This window comes from Melozone crissalis, unplaced genomic scaffold (assembly GCF_028551555.1).
Source record: "Melozone crissalis strain CALT ecotype California unplaced genomic scaffold, PUWL_Pcris_2 ptg000034l_1, whole genome shotgun sequence".
Lineage (NCBI taxonomy): Eukaryota > Metazoa > Chordata > Aves > Passeriformes > Passerellidae > Melozone > Melozone crissalis.
In genome coordinates, this window is record NW_026535812.1 from 9,607,280 (window position 1) to 9,622,225 (window position 14,946).

General features: G+C 43.2%; 1 protein-coding gene across 4 annotated transcripts in view; it reads right to left on the reverse strand.

The window, feature by feature from the left end:
- Positions 1-14,946, reverse strand: part of DOCK10 (dedicator of cytokinesis 10) — a 117,675-nt gene that overhangs the window by 4,679 nt on the left and 98,050 nt on the right. For 3 of the 4 annotated variants that reach the window (XM_054282412.1, XM_054282414.1, XM_054282411.1), the window contains exons 44-53: positions 14,475-14,585; positions 12,954-13,169; positions 12,207-12,264; positions 11,783-11,881; positions 10,103-10,209; positions 9,513-9,635; positions 8,457-8,570; positions 2,879-3,025; positions 2,342-2,552; positions 145-335 (exon numbers count right to left, since the gene is read on the reverse strand). In XM_054282412.1, the coding sequence (XP_054138387.1) occupies positions 145-335; positions 2,342-2,552; positions 2,879-3,025; positions 8,457-8,570; positions 9,513-9,635; positions 10,103-10,209; positions 11,783-11,881; positions 12,207-12,264; positions 12,954-13,169; positions 14,475-14,585 (1,377 nt within the window). The remainder of the gene's footprint in view (positions 1-144; positions 336-2,341; positions 2,553-2,878; positions 3,026-8,456; positions 8,571-9,512; positions 9,636-10,102; positions 10,210-11,782; positions 11,882-12,206; positions 12,265-12,953; positions 13,170-14,474; positions 14,586-14,946) is intronic. The other variant, XM_054282415.1, reaches the window with a different exon arrangement.

The following is a 14,946-nucleotide window of genomic DNA, read 5'->3' on the forward strand; positions in this document are numbered from 1 at the left end:
ACAGTTTTGTTAGAAAAGTCTTATTTGTTATCTAGAGTAGACTTGAATTGAAAGACCAAAAAAAGTCTGGAATGATGAAAATCAGAATAAAAATTTAGGTACATGCATTGAAAAAAGAGAAAAAAGGCAGCAAATTGTCATTACCTTGACACTGACACTTCCTTGGAGCTTGAGCTGCAGTCGGATCATGTCCACTTCTTCCATTGTGCAAAGCTGATTGAGCTCTGAGACCTTTTTGGACATCTCATCAATGGCCACTTCAATGGGGTTCAGCTCTGTGCTGGTCTGGCTTATGACCTGAATCCTCTTCTTCACGTAGGGGAACAAGTGGCTGGCTACTCAAGAGAGAGAGAAATGGGTCAGAGAATGCACCCAACAAGGGAGTGTTTAGGAAAGCAGAACAATTAAGTCAAAATATTAACTTTTGACTTTGTCAATCTCTTTATTAATCCATAAAAATTAAGTTTTAATCACTGAATGAGTACAAGTGGCACAGCAGGTCCAAATTGAGTTCTGATGTACTCAACACTGGAAGAGCATTTCCTTTTGAGCTCATCAAGGGCTGCAGGCACACTGCACTTGCCCTGGGCCCAGCAGGCTCTGGAGCAGAGATGCAGTGCAGGTGCCAGTCCAGCACCCAGCACAATTGACTGCACCACTCCTCCAGCCATAGCAGAAGCCTTGCCTTCTTCTCAAACTGAAAGTGCTTCAGTTTACACAGGAAGCAAACAAAAACACATGACTTTATCAAACAGGAGTGGGAAAAAAAAAAAGAAAAAAAAGAGAAGAAAAGACCATTTCCTTTAGTGAAAAGCACTGAGGTGAGGTAGGTGCCAAAGGGAAAACCAGGGGAGAAGAGGAGTCATCAAATTCCCACCTAATGCCAGAGATGGAGCAGGGCTGAGAGTGGTGGGAGCTGATGACAGCATGTAATAACCCAGAGAAAATATTCTGCCAGAAGAACAGCCCTCTCTGTTTTAGCCAGGCAGACCATAACAGACTTTCACTTTCAAGTCAGTGAAACTACCTGCTTCAATGCAGATCTCAAAACCCCTACTGCTGCCCAAGCACTTAAAAAAACCACACACAAGCTGTTCCTCCTGTCTTCTTACAGGCAAAGCTGTGTCATGTAACAAGACACCCTCAGACATCAGTGCCTCTTTCCTGGCTTGCCAGAACAAAACTTTTAGGTGACTGTGCTTGCACTGTAAGCAGTTTTTTTCACGTTGTCCTCTGGGGGAAGGAGATGCACTGAAGTTGGCAGGGAACTGGATTTTCTGTGACTTGGGAGCCTTTGCTGTGAGCATCAGCCTCTCTGCCCATGGCTGCCCATGAGAACAACGCCTCCATCTCAGACAGTTCCTCATACATAAAAATTCAGACACGTCAAGTTTCAGCAATAGTCTCACAAAGGAGGCTTTTAAAAAGAGAGATCTCAATCATGATAAGGAGCAAAAAATTTCAGTTTAATATGACTCATTAAGAGAAGACATATCTAATGCTCCTGACATTCCTGCCTTAAAACACTGATTGAAATCTTATGTCTAGCTTAAAAAAAATTCTCTGTAGTGTATCTTACTCCCATTTTGAATAAAAATTTCTGTTGGCAAGTTTTACTCTTAGCAGAACAGACATCCTACTCGGCTTTTTCTTTATATTGTTTATTATTAAAAGAAAATGGTTCTGAGTGCTAAGCTGCCTCCAGCAGAACCACTCCCAAGTTACATCACTGCAAGAACAGTTAAGATGTCAATTATAGGGAAAAATAAAGCAGCTGAATGAAAATAACTATCCCTAAGCTGGTCAGCAGGTCTGTAAGGAAGACGTGGCCAAGACCCATGGTGAAAAGATGAGTTATCATCCTGCAGAACACCCACCTGCAGATGAACCTATTATTAAAGCATCATCCTTAAAGCAGTGAAGAGGTACTTTTAACATTCAACCCAAATACTGCCATGGGTGCTGGCAGAGGAATTATTCACCTTTAAAACTCTTTACTTCTAGTCAAGGCCTTTCATGGATCTCAAGGAGTTTGGCAAAGGCACTGTTATGATGCATTAAGTCTCATCTGAGCTAACACTTTTCTGATTGCCCTACATGCTTTGGAAGGTCTCCAAAATTCCACACATGCCCTTCTCCACTAAGCATCTGCTTCCAGTCAGCTCAGACCTAAACAAGCTCCAGTTTACAGCGTGTCTGTCTCATTGGAGAGCAGGAAATCCAGGACATGCAGAGCTGGAAGCAGGAGCCAGGCATGGCAGAGAGCCGGTGATGGACCCCTGGCCCTAGAGCTGCCCCTGTGGGCTGGGCAGGGCGGGGTGGAGCAGGGGAGCAGACGTACTGGTGAGGATGGTGCGCCTCTTGCACTGCTCCTCCACCCCGCCGTGCTTCTTGCCCGAGAGCGTGAAGGGCGTCTCGAACACGAAGCGGTTGATGTTGTGGTGCATCTCAAAGTCCGTCCTGCGCTCCTCGGCCTCCTTCTCCTCAAAGAAAGGGGTCACGTAGGTCACCTGGATGTAGGCGTATTTGGGGTCCAGGTCTTTGGGGTTCACCTGCAGGAAAATAATAAAATTATGTTCAGTGTGATGAGCTCCCAAGGCATCCATAACATTTTTGGTGTGCTTATTTATTTATAGCCATACCGATGAAACCTGAGACTTCCAAATGTAACACTCCAATCATGGATGGATACAGGGGCATTTTATCAAGAGTTCCCCAAGAAGAGTGGGACCTTTGACTATAGCCATTGGCAAAAATAGATGAGAGCTAAACGAGACAGAAAACAACCTGCTTCTGCACTGCAGCAAACATCTGCCTGCTCATCTTGCACCATTCACTCAGGTTCTCTCCCTCGTGCAAAACCACATGTCTTTCATACCTTGTTGGAATCCTGGATGATCTTCACATTATCTATTCCAAACTTGTCTGCATAAAGTTTCATCAGCCTTTGAGAGATCTCAGACAAGCCAGTTAATTTGGGCTCTTTATAGATATACTCTTTACCTTCCTCTTCTTCAAAAAAGCCCTGTTTAGAAAGGAACAAAAGGATACAGTGAATATAACAGCCATGGCAAAACCTAAATGAGGTGCTTACATCAGGAATCAAAGTTGCCTGTATACCCACCAGAGCGTCCAGCAGGCCCCTTCCAGCACCTAAGTGAAAAGCTTACCTCTGTCCACTCCTAGCAGACATGTGCCCAGAGGTCACTGTTTATACTGGTCAGCAATCTCCAAAGTTACCCAGGAAAAGATCCCCAGACATTTATTCACTTAAGAGACTGAGCAGCTTAAAGAGTTAAAGGACGTTCTTGAAAATACTGTGTATGATGAAAAACCCTCATAGATTAAAAACTAGAATTAAAAATTCTTTAAATCTTAATAATTTGGTTCAATTAACAGCTGTTTGCTAGACACTAAGCCAGCTGGGTTGTTGTGGGATCTCAGCCTCTCAGGACTGAGGTGCAGAGTGACCGAGACCACCCCTGGGGGGCTCGGGAGTCCTGGAATGCTGCCAGAGATGTCTGGTGGCTGGACTTTGATCCCACACGGGAGACGACATCAGTATGAGGATAGGAGGATTTCACTGGGGTGAATGGTGAAGGGACAAGTTAATTGGAGTGTGAGATACAGGGTTTAAGATTTTTGTACAGGGGGGTCTAAAGAAGTAAGATGGAGGAATTGGGGCGTGCCCTTCTCCTTCTTCTTCTTGGCCTCCATCTTCTGTGGTGATGTTGGCACTTTGGGATTGGTCCTTACTAAAAGTGCACTGGTTAATAAGGGTAGAGGGTATTGGAGAAAAATGATAAATATTGTATACGTAACTCCGAGTATAAAGATAAGAGACCGCCCCGGGGGCTCTTAGAGTGTGCCCATGGCTGACTGCTGAGCAGACCTCTGTCAGGCAGAGGGAAAATCTTTTAGATAAACAATTAATAAACACCGAGACCGAGAAAAGATCTGAAGTCCCTTCTCGTCCTTTGGAGCGCAGGCTGCCCAAGGCCATCCCGGGCCTTTCCAGACCATCTAAACAGCCGGGAATCCGACAGGTTGTGCGCAGCATGTCACCTCCAGAGCATCCTCTGGGAGCCATGTGTGCAGGCACAGCTGGGCACTGTTGCCCATGGCCATGGCATGGGAGCACCTGGGAACCAGCCTGCATCTCCTCAGGGCAGCTGAAGAGAAACTCTGGTGGGAACCTTGAAAGGCCACATAGAACTGCAGCACTTGCAGAGACAATTAGCAAATTATTCATGTTTGAAAAGAGAAAGAAAAACAACAAATAGATGCACAGGCCGTGTTCCTTTGCAACAAAGGTACAGTCTTGTTAGGTCATTATTTAATACATTGGATGGACTTGGCAGAGCTTGAATAAAAGGGTCCACTAAGAGCTGAACATGGATCTGTCAGGCTTCAGAAGAAATGCACACCTCTGAAAGTTAACAGAGCTTTGCATCCCCTACAGGTGAGACACAGCTGCCCCAAGATGAACACGTACATCAGCGCTGCAGGAGCACTCTCCCAGCTGGGCAGAAAGCAGCAGGTGCCCCTTTAACAAGGACTGCATTTGTCCCAGTGCCATGGGCACACCAGCCCCCTCCTGGGGTGTCATGTGCAGTTGGTGATGGGCACCACTGCAGCTGCACTCACAGCCTCCTCCTTTCACCTTAGTGCACAGTGAGCCAGAGGAAAATGCCTGAAGCTGCAGGGAGAGGGGGAAAGGCAGACAGCACTAGTGATGTCAGAGCCAAGGCCCTTTGGACTTCACATGATGTGGCTTGGATTGCCAATTCTACAATAAGCCTAAGCAAACTGCTATCTGCAGAAAAACAGAGAAGCAGAAATTAATGAAGGCAAGAGATATCTCCAGAATCTCTTCAGAAGGTACTCATGCAAAATCCAGCTTTTTTCCTGGAAGTGTTTCAACTTTGCCCTCTAAAATTATTGATTAGGCGAATCTTCACCAAAACCAAACAGAATTAAAATAAAATAAGCTATGAATTTCATTGCTTCTTTAGGACCCCCCAAGATTTATTTCAATGGGGATTAACAAATATGTGCATCTCTGGCTTCTCCTTCAGTGAGGACAAGGGGCAATAAAATTGTCTTTGAATTTGGCAAGTGTCAGGAGTTCTGTGGGCATTACTGGAAACCAATAACTAATAGCTGCAAGAGCAGCTCATCTGACAGCATCTTCTTCAGTCTCACAGGGACCTTCTAACATTGCATGATTTTTAACAACATTTTCAATTAAATTCCATAGGCATATGAAGACCTTCACAGGTAATTAGAGAAAAAATCTAGAGCTCCAAAGTTGCTATCCTACAAACATCTGTTGAGCTGGGCAGGCAATTGATTTCCTATTGATTACACTGAGAAAATATATACAGGATCATAATCTGGTTTTTGATCTTGTTTCCACTGAATCAAAACTGCTTTATGTGGGAAAACTTAATCAGTTTGATGCAATCATACTTAAACATACCACTATGCACTGTTTCTGTCAAAAGACATCTGCTTTCTGCTACTATCCAGTGTTTTCAACAAAATCCCTCCTGTTTTCCAAAATGATCACATAGCAAGCTAGAATGTAGTTTATGCTCTTAAACCCTGATTCTGTGTATGCTGAAACACAGTGCTTACATGTCAGTGCCAAATCTCTGCTGATGCTGCATGGCACACTGAGATGATATCTCTGTTAATCGTTACTTAAAAAAAAATACCTGAAAATAAAAACTAACAGATTTAATCTTATCTATAATACAAGAGACATCATTTAAGGACACATTCCCTACAGTATTTCAGCTGAAAAGTGACAAGCAGAAGTTTACTGTGAGCTATAAATAATCATGTCTGCCATATGCTATATGTCTGGCAAAGACTATTAAAAGTAAGATTAAATACTTTTCAGAAGCCAAATATCCTCCAATTTCAGGATTTTAAAATATTAAGCAGCCAAGGTTACATTATCGATGCATTTCCCTGGATTATTTCCATCCTGGCTGGTTTGGTCCTGCAAGGACAATGCAGCCTCACTGATGAAAATTGTGACAGGGAGCAGCTGATGGTGATGGAAGGCACATGACCCCTGAACAGCAGGTTACTGGTTTCCACTGAGCTCTGATGCTCTGAGAGATAAGTTTTCACTGTGGGAGCTCTGATAAGGCCCTTCCTCATCCTCACACCCCTCCAGACACAGCCTTGGAGCTCACAGTACATCAGACCTTTCTCTGCCCTTTGGTGAAAGGTGCTGAGGTAAAGCCTTCTGCTTGCCCTGCCAGGAATTGGCATCTAATGGTTCTTTCCCTGTCTCACCCCACAGTAAGTGATTGTGATCACTATGAAACTCTGCCCTCCACCTCCTTGTACACACAGCAGAACAAACCCTCAGCTCTGCCTTTGCCTGACACTGCTCTGAAAAACAGCTCTTGAATGTCTTTGCTTTTCAGCACAATTTGAGTTCTCAGCTATTCAGTATATTTATCAGGATTTTTTTTTTTTGCTCTTAATTCAAGAAAAATACTGATTTCTCAAACACTCATCTGTGAGTAAACTCATATGCACTGGCTAGTGTGGTCACTTGGGGGTGCAATGAGACATTGTCACCAAAGGCCTTTAACAGAAAGCACAGTCTGAACCAGCAGCTGCCCTGAGATCCAGCTCCCTGAGCTGGCAAATAAATCTTGGTGGTGAAAACAGATGACTGTGTCCCCTCTGAGGATCATATTAATTCAAACCATCCCTGCACAGGGTCCTTGCAGCAATACAGTAACCAAATTCTGCCTTTGCATGAACAACAGTTTTCAGGTGCAGCTGCAGATCATCTTTCTCCCCCAATATTCTCCCTCCCAGCATTAATCTTTTGTTCTTTAATCTTCTTTCCCTGCAGCTTTGGTTTCAGTTAAGGAACAGCAGCCACATCACACCTCTCCTGCAAAGGGCAAGGGGAAAGCAGTGCCTGTTGCCTTTAGAGCCCATGACTGGGGGGAACAGACAGAGGAAGACACAGCTGTGACACAGTCATACCCTTTAGAGCACTAAAGCTGTTTAAATGAAGTTGTCCTTGTGGCACTGGCACCTGGGAAGTCATTGCACTGTTACAGAGATGTTAACTCAGAAGTGCTGCAGCTAAATTACCCCGTGGGAGAGCCACTGGCTCTGGGAGAGCACTGCTGTCATTTTGAGGAAGGCCAGGCATAAGGAAAACGCTGTCCTTCCTCAGGTGCAGCTCCTTGCATTTGGCAAATTCAGCTTTGCTAATCTGTCCAGACAGCCAGGACCTGCCATTCCCCCTGAATTCCATTTGCTTGCTCCTACAGGGACTGCCAGGACCTTGGCCATGGCCATGACCTGCCCAGAGTGCTCCAGTGGCCACTGCCATGACCCCAGACTGACCCAGCAGCCCTGCCCTTGGGAGCTGCAGTGCAGGCCAGCAAAGCAGGCTTGCATTCAAACAGCATTAATGCCACCCCAGGACTTGCAATAGAGGAAGAGGGGCTCCAATCCCACTCCCAGTGGAGCCGGGAGGAACTTCCACTGAGATGGGATGAAGCAGCAGTGGGCCCCACAGTGCACACACAACATGATGACAGGTACAGCTCAGTAGTTCAGGTAACTGAACAAACAAAAGTTAGTTTTTGCAGGATGCAACAATGAATGCAGCAATGTTATTTTATCTGCCATGAACCAAAGAATCGAGAGCACAGGAAAATTAATGTCAATTAACAGTAGAGGGAAGGATGAAGGATGTGTGAGAAGAATTAAACAAAACATGCAACAGAACTAGACTTACCACAGCCTTGAATAAGATCAAAAGGAGAAAAGAGCAAATTTCTGCATTAAAATCTAATTAGCAAACAGAATGATTCACATCAATCTGTTGTTTACGCACTTTATATTTTAGAGCACTGGAAATTTTATGCTTGCCAAAACCAGGACTAAAAGGAACATGCTGGATTGCTACACTGGTTTGTGGTGGAAGAAAGCACAAAATAATGCTTCAAAGGTGCTGAAGCACAGCAGAGGGAATAATGCTACTCTACAGTACATTGCACAGAACCAGAGGTAGGCTGGAAGCAGAAGGCAGAGTCAGTGAAAAACACAACAAAGCATCTACTGCAAATACTGCTCTGCTTTGAGATCTATTGGAGGAGAGTGCCATATATCAAAGATGCCTTATCAGGTTCTATTTATGTTGTAGCTTGAAAAACCTGCCCTGCCCCAGTGGCAGCTTTGCTTTATGAAGTCAAGAACTAAAGCTGACACAGAAGTCGGGTCTCTAATACACCACTAAATCCACAGTAGTGGTTTGCACAGAGGCAATGGGGTGCTCCCTGCTGACTAGAATCCTGCTGGGATCTGACCCATGAGGCAGCTTTTACCACCAAGTGCTTCCCTGAAGTCTATCAGGAACAGTCTGAAATGTGACTGTGGGCACAGAAGAGCCCAGGCTCACTTACCTGCCCATAGAATGCCACCCTGTAGTATCTGCCAAAGAGGCGTTTCTCAGAGTTCACCACCTCTGCAACCTTCAGGTAGGAGCGGTGGATGTCGTAGTACAGGTCAGACAGTTTCTGCATGGACAGACAGAGGGCAGGTGAGGGCATGCCAGCACCTTGGGAAATGCCACCACAGCTCTGCACAGCCGTGCTTGCCTTAGCTGGCTTCCCAAACCTTTGCAAAGATGGCTGGATGTGCTAAGGGGACAGTTTAACCTCATTAGCAGTCATTAAAAATTCATTGCAACACTTCTGTCGTCTCCTGAGGGGTTTGGTGGCAGTGGAGCCTTTGTGCAGGCTCACAGAGAGCCATCCCACCACCAGACAGTGCTGCTGACCTGCCAAGGGGGCAGAGAACACAAGTGCTGTTTGTGCAGGTGAGAACAAGGTGCCAACACCCTCAGTCAGCTCCCAACCCCACACAAAGACGTGCTTCCCACAGCACTTTCTCAGGCTCTTTTAGTGAAAATTTAGTGAACCAAAAATTTTATTGGAAATTTTAGTGAACCAAAATTTCAGCTAAGTTAACATCTGAGGATCTGCTTCCTTAGCATACAGCCTCTTGCTACTTTGTGTCTCTTTCAATTTAAACCCAGAAAAATCAGTAAATGCAATTATCATCTGGCTATCCATTATGTGTTGAAATTGTCAAGTAAGTAAGAAACTAAGAAACTCTGAAATTGTGAAGAAATCCTGCAATTTATCAGCATTTTCTGAACTTAAATACAATGAAACATGCTCTTGGTTTAAAACCTATGTAAAAAATCATATCCACTGGCTAAGAAAAGAGGTTTATTTGAAAGTTTTTTTACAGTTACTGCTGCATTGATGCTGAAAAGAGGCAGGAAAGACACCAATGTTTTTATTTTCTCACAGCACAAAACATTAAAAGGAGGAATTACAGACAGGAAGAAAGAAAACATTCCTTTTGAAGAAAGCACATTTTTTCCCTAAAAGTTTTGATCTTTACTGTTGCCTTAGGATAATTGAAAAGACCCAAACCAAACACCCACTTACTTTAAAGTCCCTCTGCTTTTCACAAACAGCAATGATGGGCTTGTTGACCTCAGCAATAAGCTCATATCTCTCAGACTTCCAGAGGTAGTCAACACACAACTCCAGCTGTTCCACAAGGATATTCTGCAATTTCACAAATGCAAATAGTTCAGTGACTTGACAGCTGGTGGCATTTAATTAATAGCAATGCAGCAAAAGCACATACACACTACTTCATTTTTATTCTGGAACTTCTATATTAAGGTTTATTGCAATTGCACAATGTTTAATCAAGAATTGGTGATTTGGCTCTTCTTTAGACAAAAAAACTTGAAATAACAGTAACATGAAAATACTTGAATAGTTGACATCTCATGCAGAATAACGGGTTTGCTTCATGGCTTTCCCCTGCCCTGAATTTCAGCTCTGGTACTTTATGCTCTCCTTTGCTAAACATCACTGCAACAGCTGTGACATTTCACTCAAAAGCTGTGTGCCTTTTAACATTGCCTGAGTACACTCACTCTAATTTGCTGCAACATGCACAGGATTCCACTAGAAACAACATTCTGTTAATACAGAACAGGTATATAAATGTTAACATTGCTGACCTCATTATAGGGAGTATCTTGCATCCCAGAGTCTTCCTTCATAGCACCTTCTTCTTTAATGTTGGGGGTGATGCTCAGAAAAGCAGGCCATCCCATGGAGAACAAGCCTTGAAGTGCAAGTCACAAGAAAGGCTGTTAATGACTCAGTGACCAGATACTTCAGGAAGTTACTAGATGCCACTAAAAGAGAGCTGATGTGTTCATTTCTTTTGCAGCCCAACTAATGAGAAGCACAAATGGAGCTGATGGAATTTATAAGACTATTCCACATTTTCCTCATTGATAGAAATTCACTTCTCCAGGCAAAGGGGAATGCCAGCATTCTCCTGATGCAGTGTTACTCCTCTCTTTGGCATTTTGGTTCCTGAGCTCTGAGCACAGGCAGCCCAGCAAAGCTCCATGTGCAACACTCCTTTGTGCACAGGAATGACCCTGGCAGGCTGAGGTGACACAATTCCCACCTGGTGAACCTGCAGGTGTCCCCCCTGTCAGACCCAGGACTGCTCAGCCCAGGGGAGGTGGCTCCAGGACACACTGGCAGCGGCTTTCCTGTCCTGCCTGGCTCAGCAGTCACAGCCAAGGGACTCCCCTGCAGAAAGCTATGGCTGGTGGCACCAGCTGTGGATGGAGAGGCTCATAAGGAATAAAACTGAGCTTAAATCGAGTGTTTGCTAAGCTGAGGCCTTCAGTACCATGGTTGCAGCAGAAACAACTTGCACAGACATCACTTCACAGATCAGGAAGGGTCTGCCCTGCAAGGATTTTAACAGTGCTCTCGAGTGGAGAAGGTAAAGCTGGCAGGGAGGTGACAAACTCCTGACAAAGCCCATGCTCAATTTAACAGTAGGAAAATTCTACTGTGGCTCAATTAAAAAAGCTAAGCCATAGTCACTGCGATGGGAGCCTCCATTCTCTCTCAAGTTTTGAAAACTGTTTAAGTACAGGTTTAAAATCACCCAAGTTCTTCACTCCAGCCACTACAATCTTTATTCAGGCAAAGTCTTTTACCACTACTGAACTGTCTCACAACTATTGCTCTTCACAGAAAGTTTCCTTCTAAAAGAATGCATTTTTTCATCTTGTCCACAGACACTTCCAAATGTACTGAAGGACTATAGTCTTTCCATGTTTTCTCTTCCCTAGATATTTGCCCTTGACCCTGGAAATTGCTCTTTGTGGAAATTGCTAAAATATCTCATGCTGAGAATTACTATGAAATACAGATATTATAAACTAAATAACCATTGGCATAGAAGCATTAAAAAAATATAAGCCTGCACTTTATTTTTAAATAAGCATCATAGATTTAAAAAAACCCCTTTATCTATACTAAGTTACATATGGACAACCAGATACTAATTCCACCCCCCTGCCCTCCCAGCTTTGGACAGCCAAGGAATTGGACATGGATTTGCATGCTAAACACCAATTGACCCAAGAGGGATTTTCCTGCTGCAAAAGCCCATAACCAGAGACATTCTGAGCAATCCATCAAACCAGCCAAAGAGCATCAGCAAAGGAACTGAGGATGTTTCCAACATTGTTTTCTATAACAGCCTTCAACATGCACTAGAAACAGGTTTGATTTAGTTGATATTTTTGCAGATAAGTTGGAAATCAGCAGTTTGATCTCCTAATCATGTTATTTGACCCACAAACAGGCATGGTTAGAGCACTCACTTCCTCCATTGTGAGTTGTTAGTAACACATTACTATCAGAGACTTGAGCATCTTCCAGGAGAGTACGTGAGGTACAAATCTTTTCCATTTTCCAGTAACCTATGATATTGTAAGATGGTATTAGTATACTGCTACTGGTATGTGTTAATACATGCATATTTAATAACAAAAGACTGACAAGTGAAGCATTCTCCATTAGCACTACCTTGCTAAACATTTAATTAAACCTCTTTACACAAAACACTTTCACTGTTCCAGTCTAAGATCAGCATTTATGATATATTTTAAAAATAAAACATTTGGGAAGAATTCAAGCTGCTTTAAGAATACTTTACATATAAGGAAGGAAAGCAGGACAGCCAAAAATGATTTCGAACAATAAGATTTATGGATATACAGTTGGTTTTGGATATGTTGATCTTACCTTTTCTCTTCAGGTACTCTGCAATGAGAGCAGCAATATGAATATAGCACATAGCAGCCTGTAACAAGAGACCAACGTACATGGATATGTTAAAGTACCCAGAATTACAGCATACATGTGATAAGGAGCATTTACTTTCAGCACTGCCAAATCATCAGGCAGAAAAGGGAAGACAAAAGTAATCAAAGAAAATAAAGGATTAAATGATGAAATCCTCCTCAAGTGTAAATTTCAGGAGGTGTCTTACATAAATGCATAGATTTTCTCAAGAAAACCATTAAGATGACTTGGTAAATAAGGTATCCCTGGGTTATGCAGTGGAATTTTGTATCACCCATTTAGTCTGATGAACATGACAACATGTTATAAGCAAAGCTCCTCTCCTGGGCCATAGTGAGGGAGAAGAAAGAAGAACTTTCTGTGAGTTACTTACTGCCCATAACCTCCTCTACACCACAGCTACCGTGCCTGTTAGGGGTAGGCAGCAGAGTGACATTGCCCTGAGCTTCCCTGTCAGATAGTTTCAGGTCTTGCTCCAGCATGTATGAAGCACTCAAGGTCAGGCAAGCTGAGATAAGCAGATCACATCCCCAGGTGTTTTCCAACCTCTACTCCTCCGATTTCCAATATATGAGAGGCACTGTATGATTCCCTTAACTCACTACTGCTGTCAGTGTTCCAAAGCCATTTCATCAGAACAGCTCAGCCTAAAGACAAACTGATTCCCTGTTAATTTATTCACATTACCTCTGATAAATCTCCATTTCTTGCGTGAATCTTGGCCATGCTTTCGAGCCACGTCCTGCGTAGCTCAGGGGTGCTGGCATAGGAATTGGCCAGGCTGTACTGCAGGTCCACCAGCATCTCAGGGTCCTTCTCGTGCTCCTTCATCTGAGCTGTGGCCATCAGAACTGTCCTGATGCGCTTGGTCAGATCCTTCACCTCTGCTGGGAAATTAACGTTCTTTGGGAAAGATAAACAATGCATCACTGAAACCATCCACAGAGCCCCATGCTGCACCTCCAAACAAGACAAAGTTCTGCTTACAGAGGGCCTCCATCCCCCTCCCTAGCTGGGCAGGTTTTGGAGCAGTCACAGTCCCAGAGCATGCACACACTCCACACAAACCCTGGGTGCTTTTTCCTGATGTCTCACAGCACTGTAAGATGGCCCAAGTCAGTCACCAGTTCCACTGCCAGGTGCAATAGCCCTGCTGAAGTCAGGGAACTGGAACAGGTGACCCTCAATTGCTTGCTGGGTCCAGAACTGGATCCTTGCACACTTTCCTCTGAGCAACAGCACTGTGTGCTATAGATAGTCCTGCTTAACTACACTCCCAGCATGTTTCACCATGGGAATAAAGCACAAGTCTGGCTCCTGACCTTCTCAAACTGTGCTAGATTAAAACAGAGTCCTTACATTACTCACACCAGCTGTTCTCTTAGCTCAGTGCTTCAGATTTTCTTTTTCAGACAAGCAGTGAAACACATTTGTTTTCAAACTTAATTCCATCCTTTGTTTTGTTTAAAAGCAAAACATTCAGAAAAAGTAAATGAAATTAAATACTCCCTCCTCTATGTCACACAGAGATAAGCAAGTCACTGAAGCAGTGTGACTGTCTGCAGTGCTGTGAAATCAAAGCTGTACTTCAAAAACAAATAGAATTGTAATGACATCTTATCAGATAACACTATAGAATTACTTCTGCTGACTATCTACCAATTTGCTTATGCTAACTTTATTATTAGTCTCAGTGGAAATACCCTAAAGTCACCTTCAGAGAAGAACAACGCCCCCAAAGTATAAAACTGAAAATGCACTTTGACATGTGTTTGGACAAGAATTGTAAAAATTAAAAACCAGAATAATTTTTCAACAATTTTTGTACAGACAATAACTATAATAGCAATGGTAACTTGTCTAAGAGCCAAGTATACCTTCAGTGAGCTAGCAAGGTCTTACAAAACCCAACTGTTGTGCCTGTTTTTGCTACACATTTACTGAACAGAGGAAAGGAAGGAATTGTAGACTAAAAGTGGTTTGTTAATACAATTTTCAAATAAAAATATTTTTAAATATTATTTTCAGTTATTCAGTTTCAGAGTCACAACAACACCTTCATGAACTTCAGATTGCCTGAGAAAGGCACACTATGAATGCATAAATCATTGGCTAATAGAGCCAACAATTTTATTTACTGAAACACTTGCTCCTGTGAAATTGTTGACCTTTTGCAAGAGGTAGTGATTGACAAAAAATGTTTCTTACTTTCATCTGCTTGTCTCCATTAGCAAAATTATTTATAATTGCGAGCGAATGCTGAAATCGAGATCCGCCAATCCCCGCATCCGCTATCAGCTGGCTCACTGCCTTGATGAGCTGCACAGGGAGCAAACACAGGATGCAATTAGCAAAGAAATCAAGAGTTTCACAAGAGTTTTTAACCCCTGTTTTAGTATGACTCGATGAACTTGTAATTTCATACAGTGTAATTTCATACCTGTCCTATAAAGGTAACATATAAAAAGGCAAGAACTGTGAGTAATCTTTCAAAGTTTTGTAGCTGCTCACATTTTGCAGTGTAAATATGTTATTACTGGACTTTACATGTCTGTTCCTGTACTGTCAGATTCTGTTTAGTTCCTTCATCAGCTGTGCTCCAACTGCTGCAAGCAACACGTGAGTCAAGAATAGCCATCAATCTGGCAATGCAGATACATTCACAGCTGCTGTCTCTCCC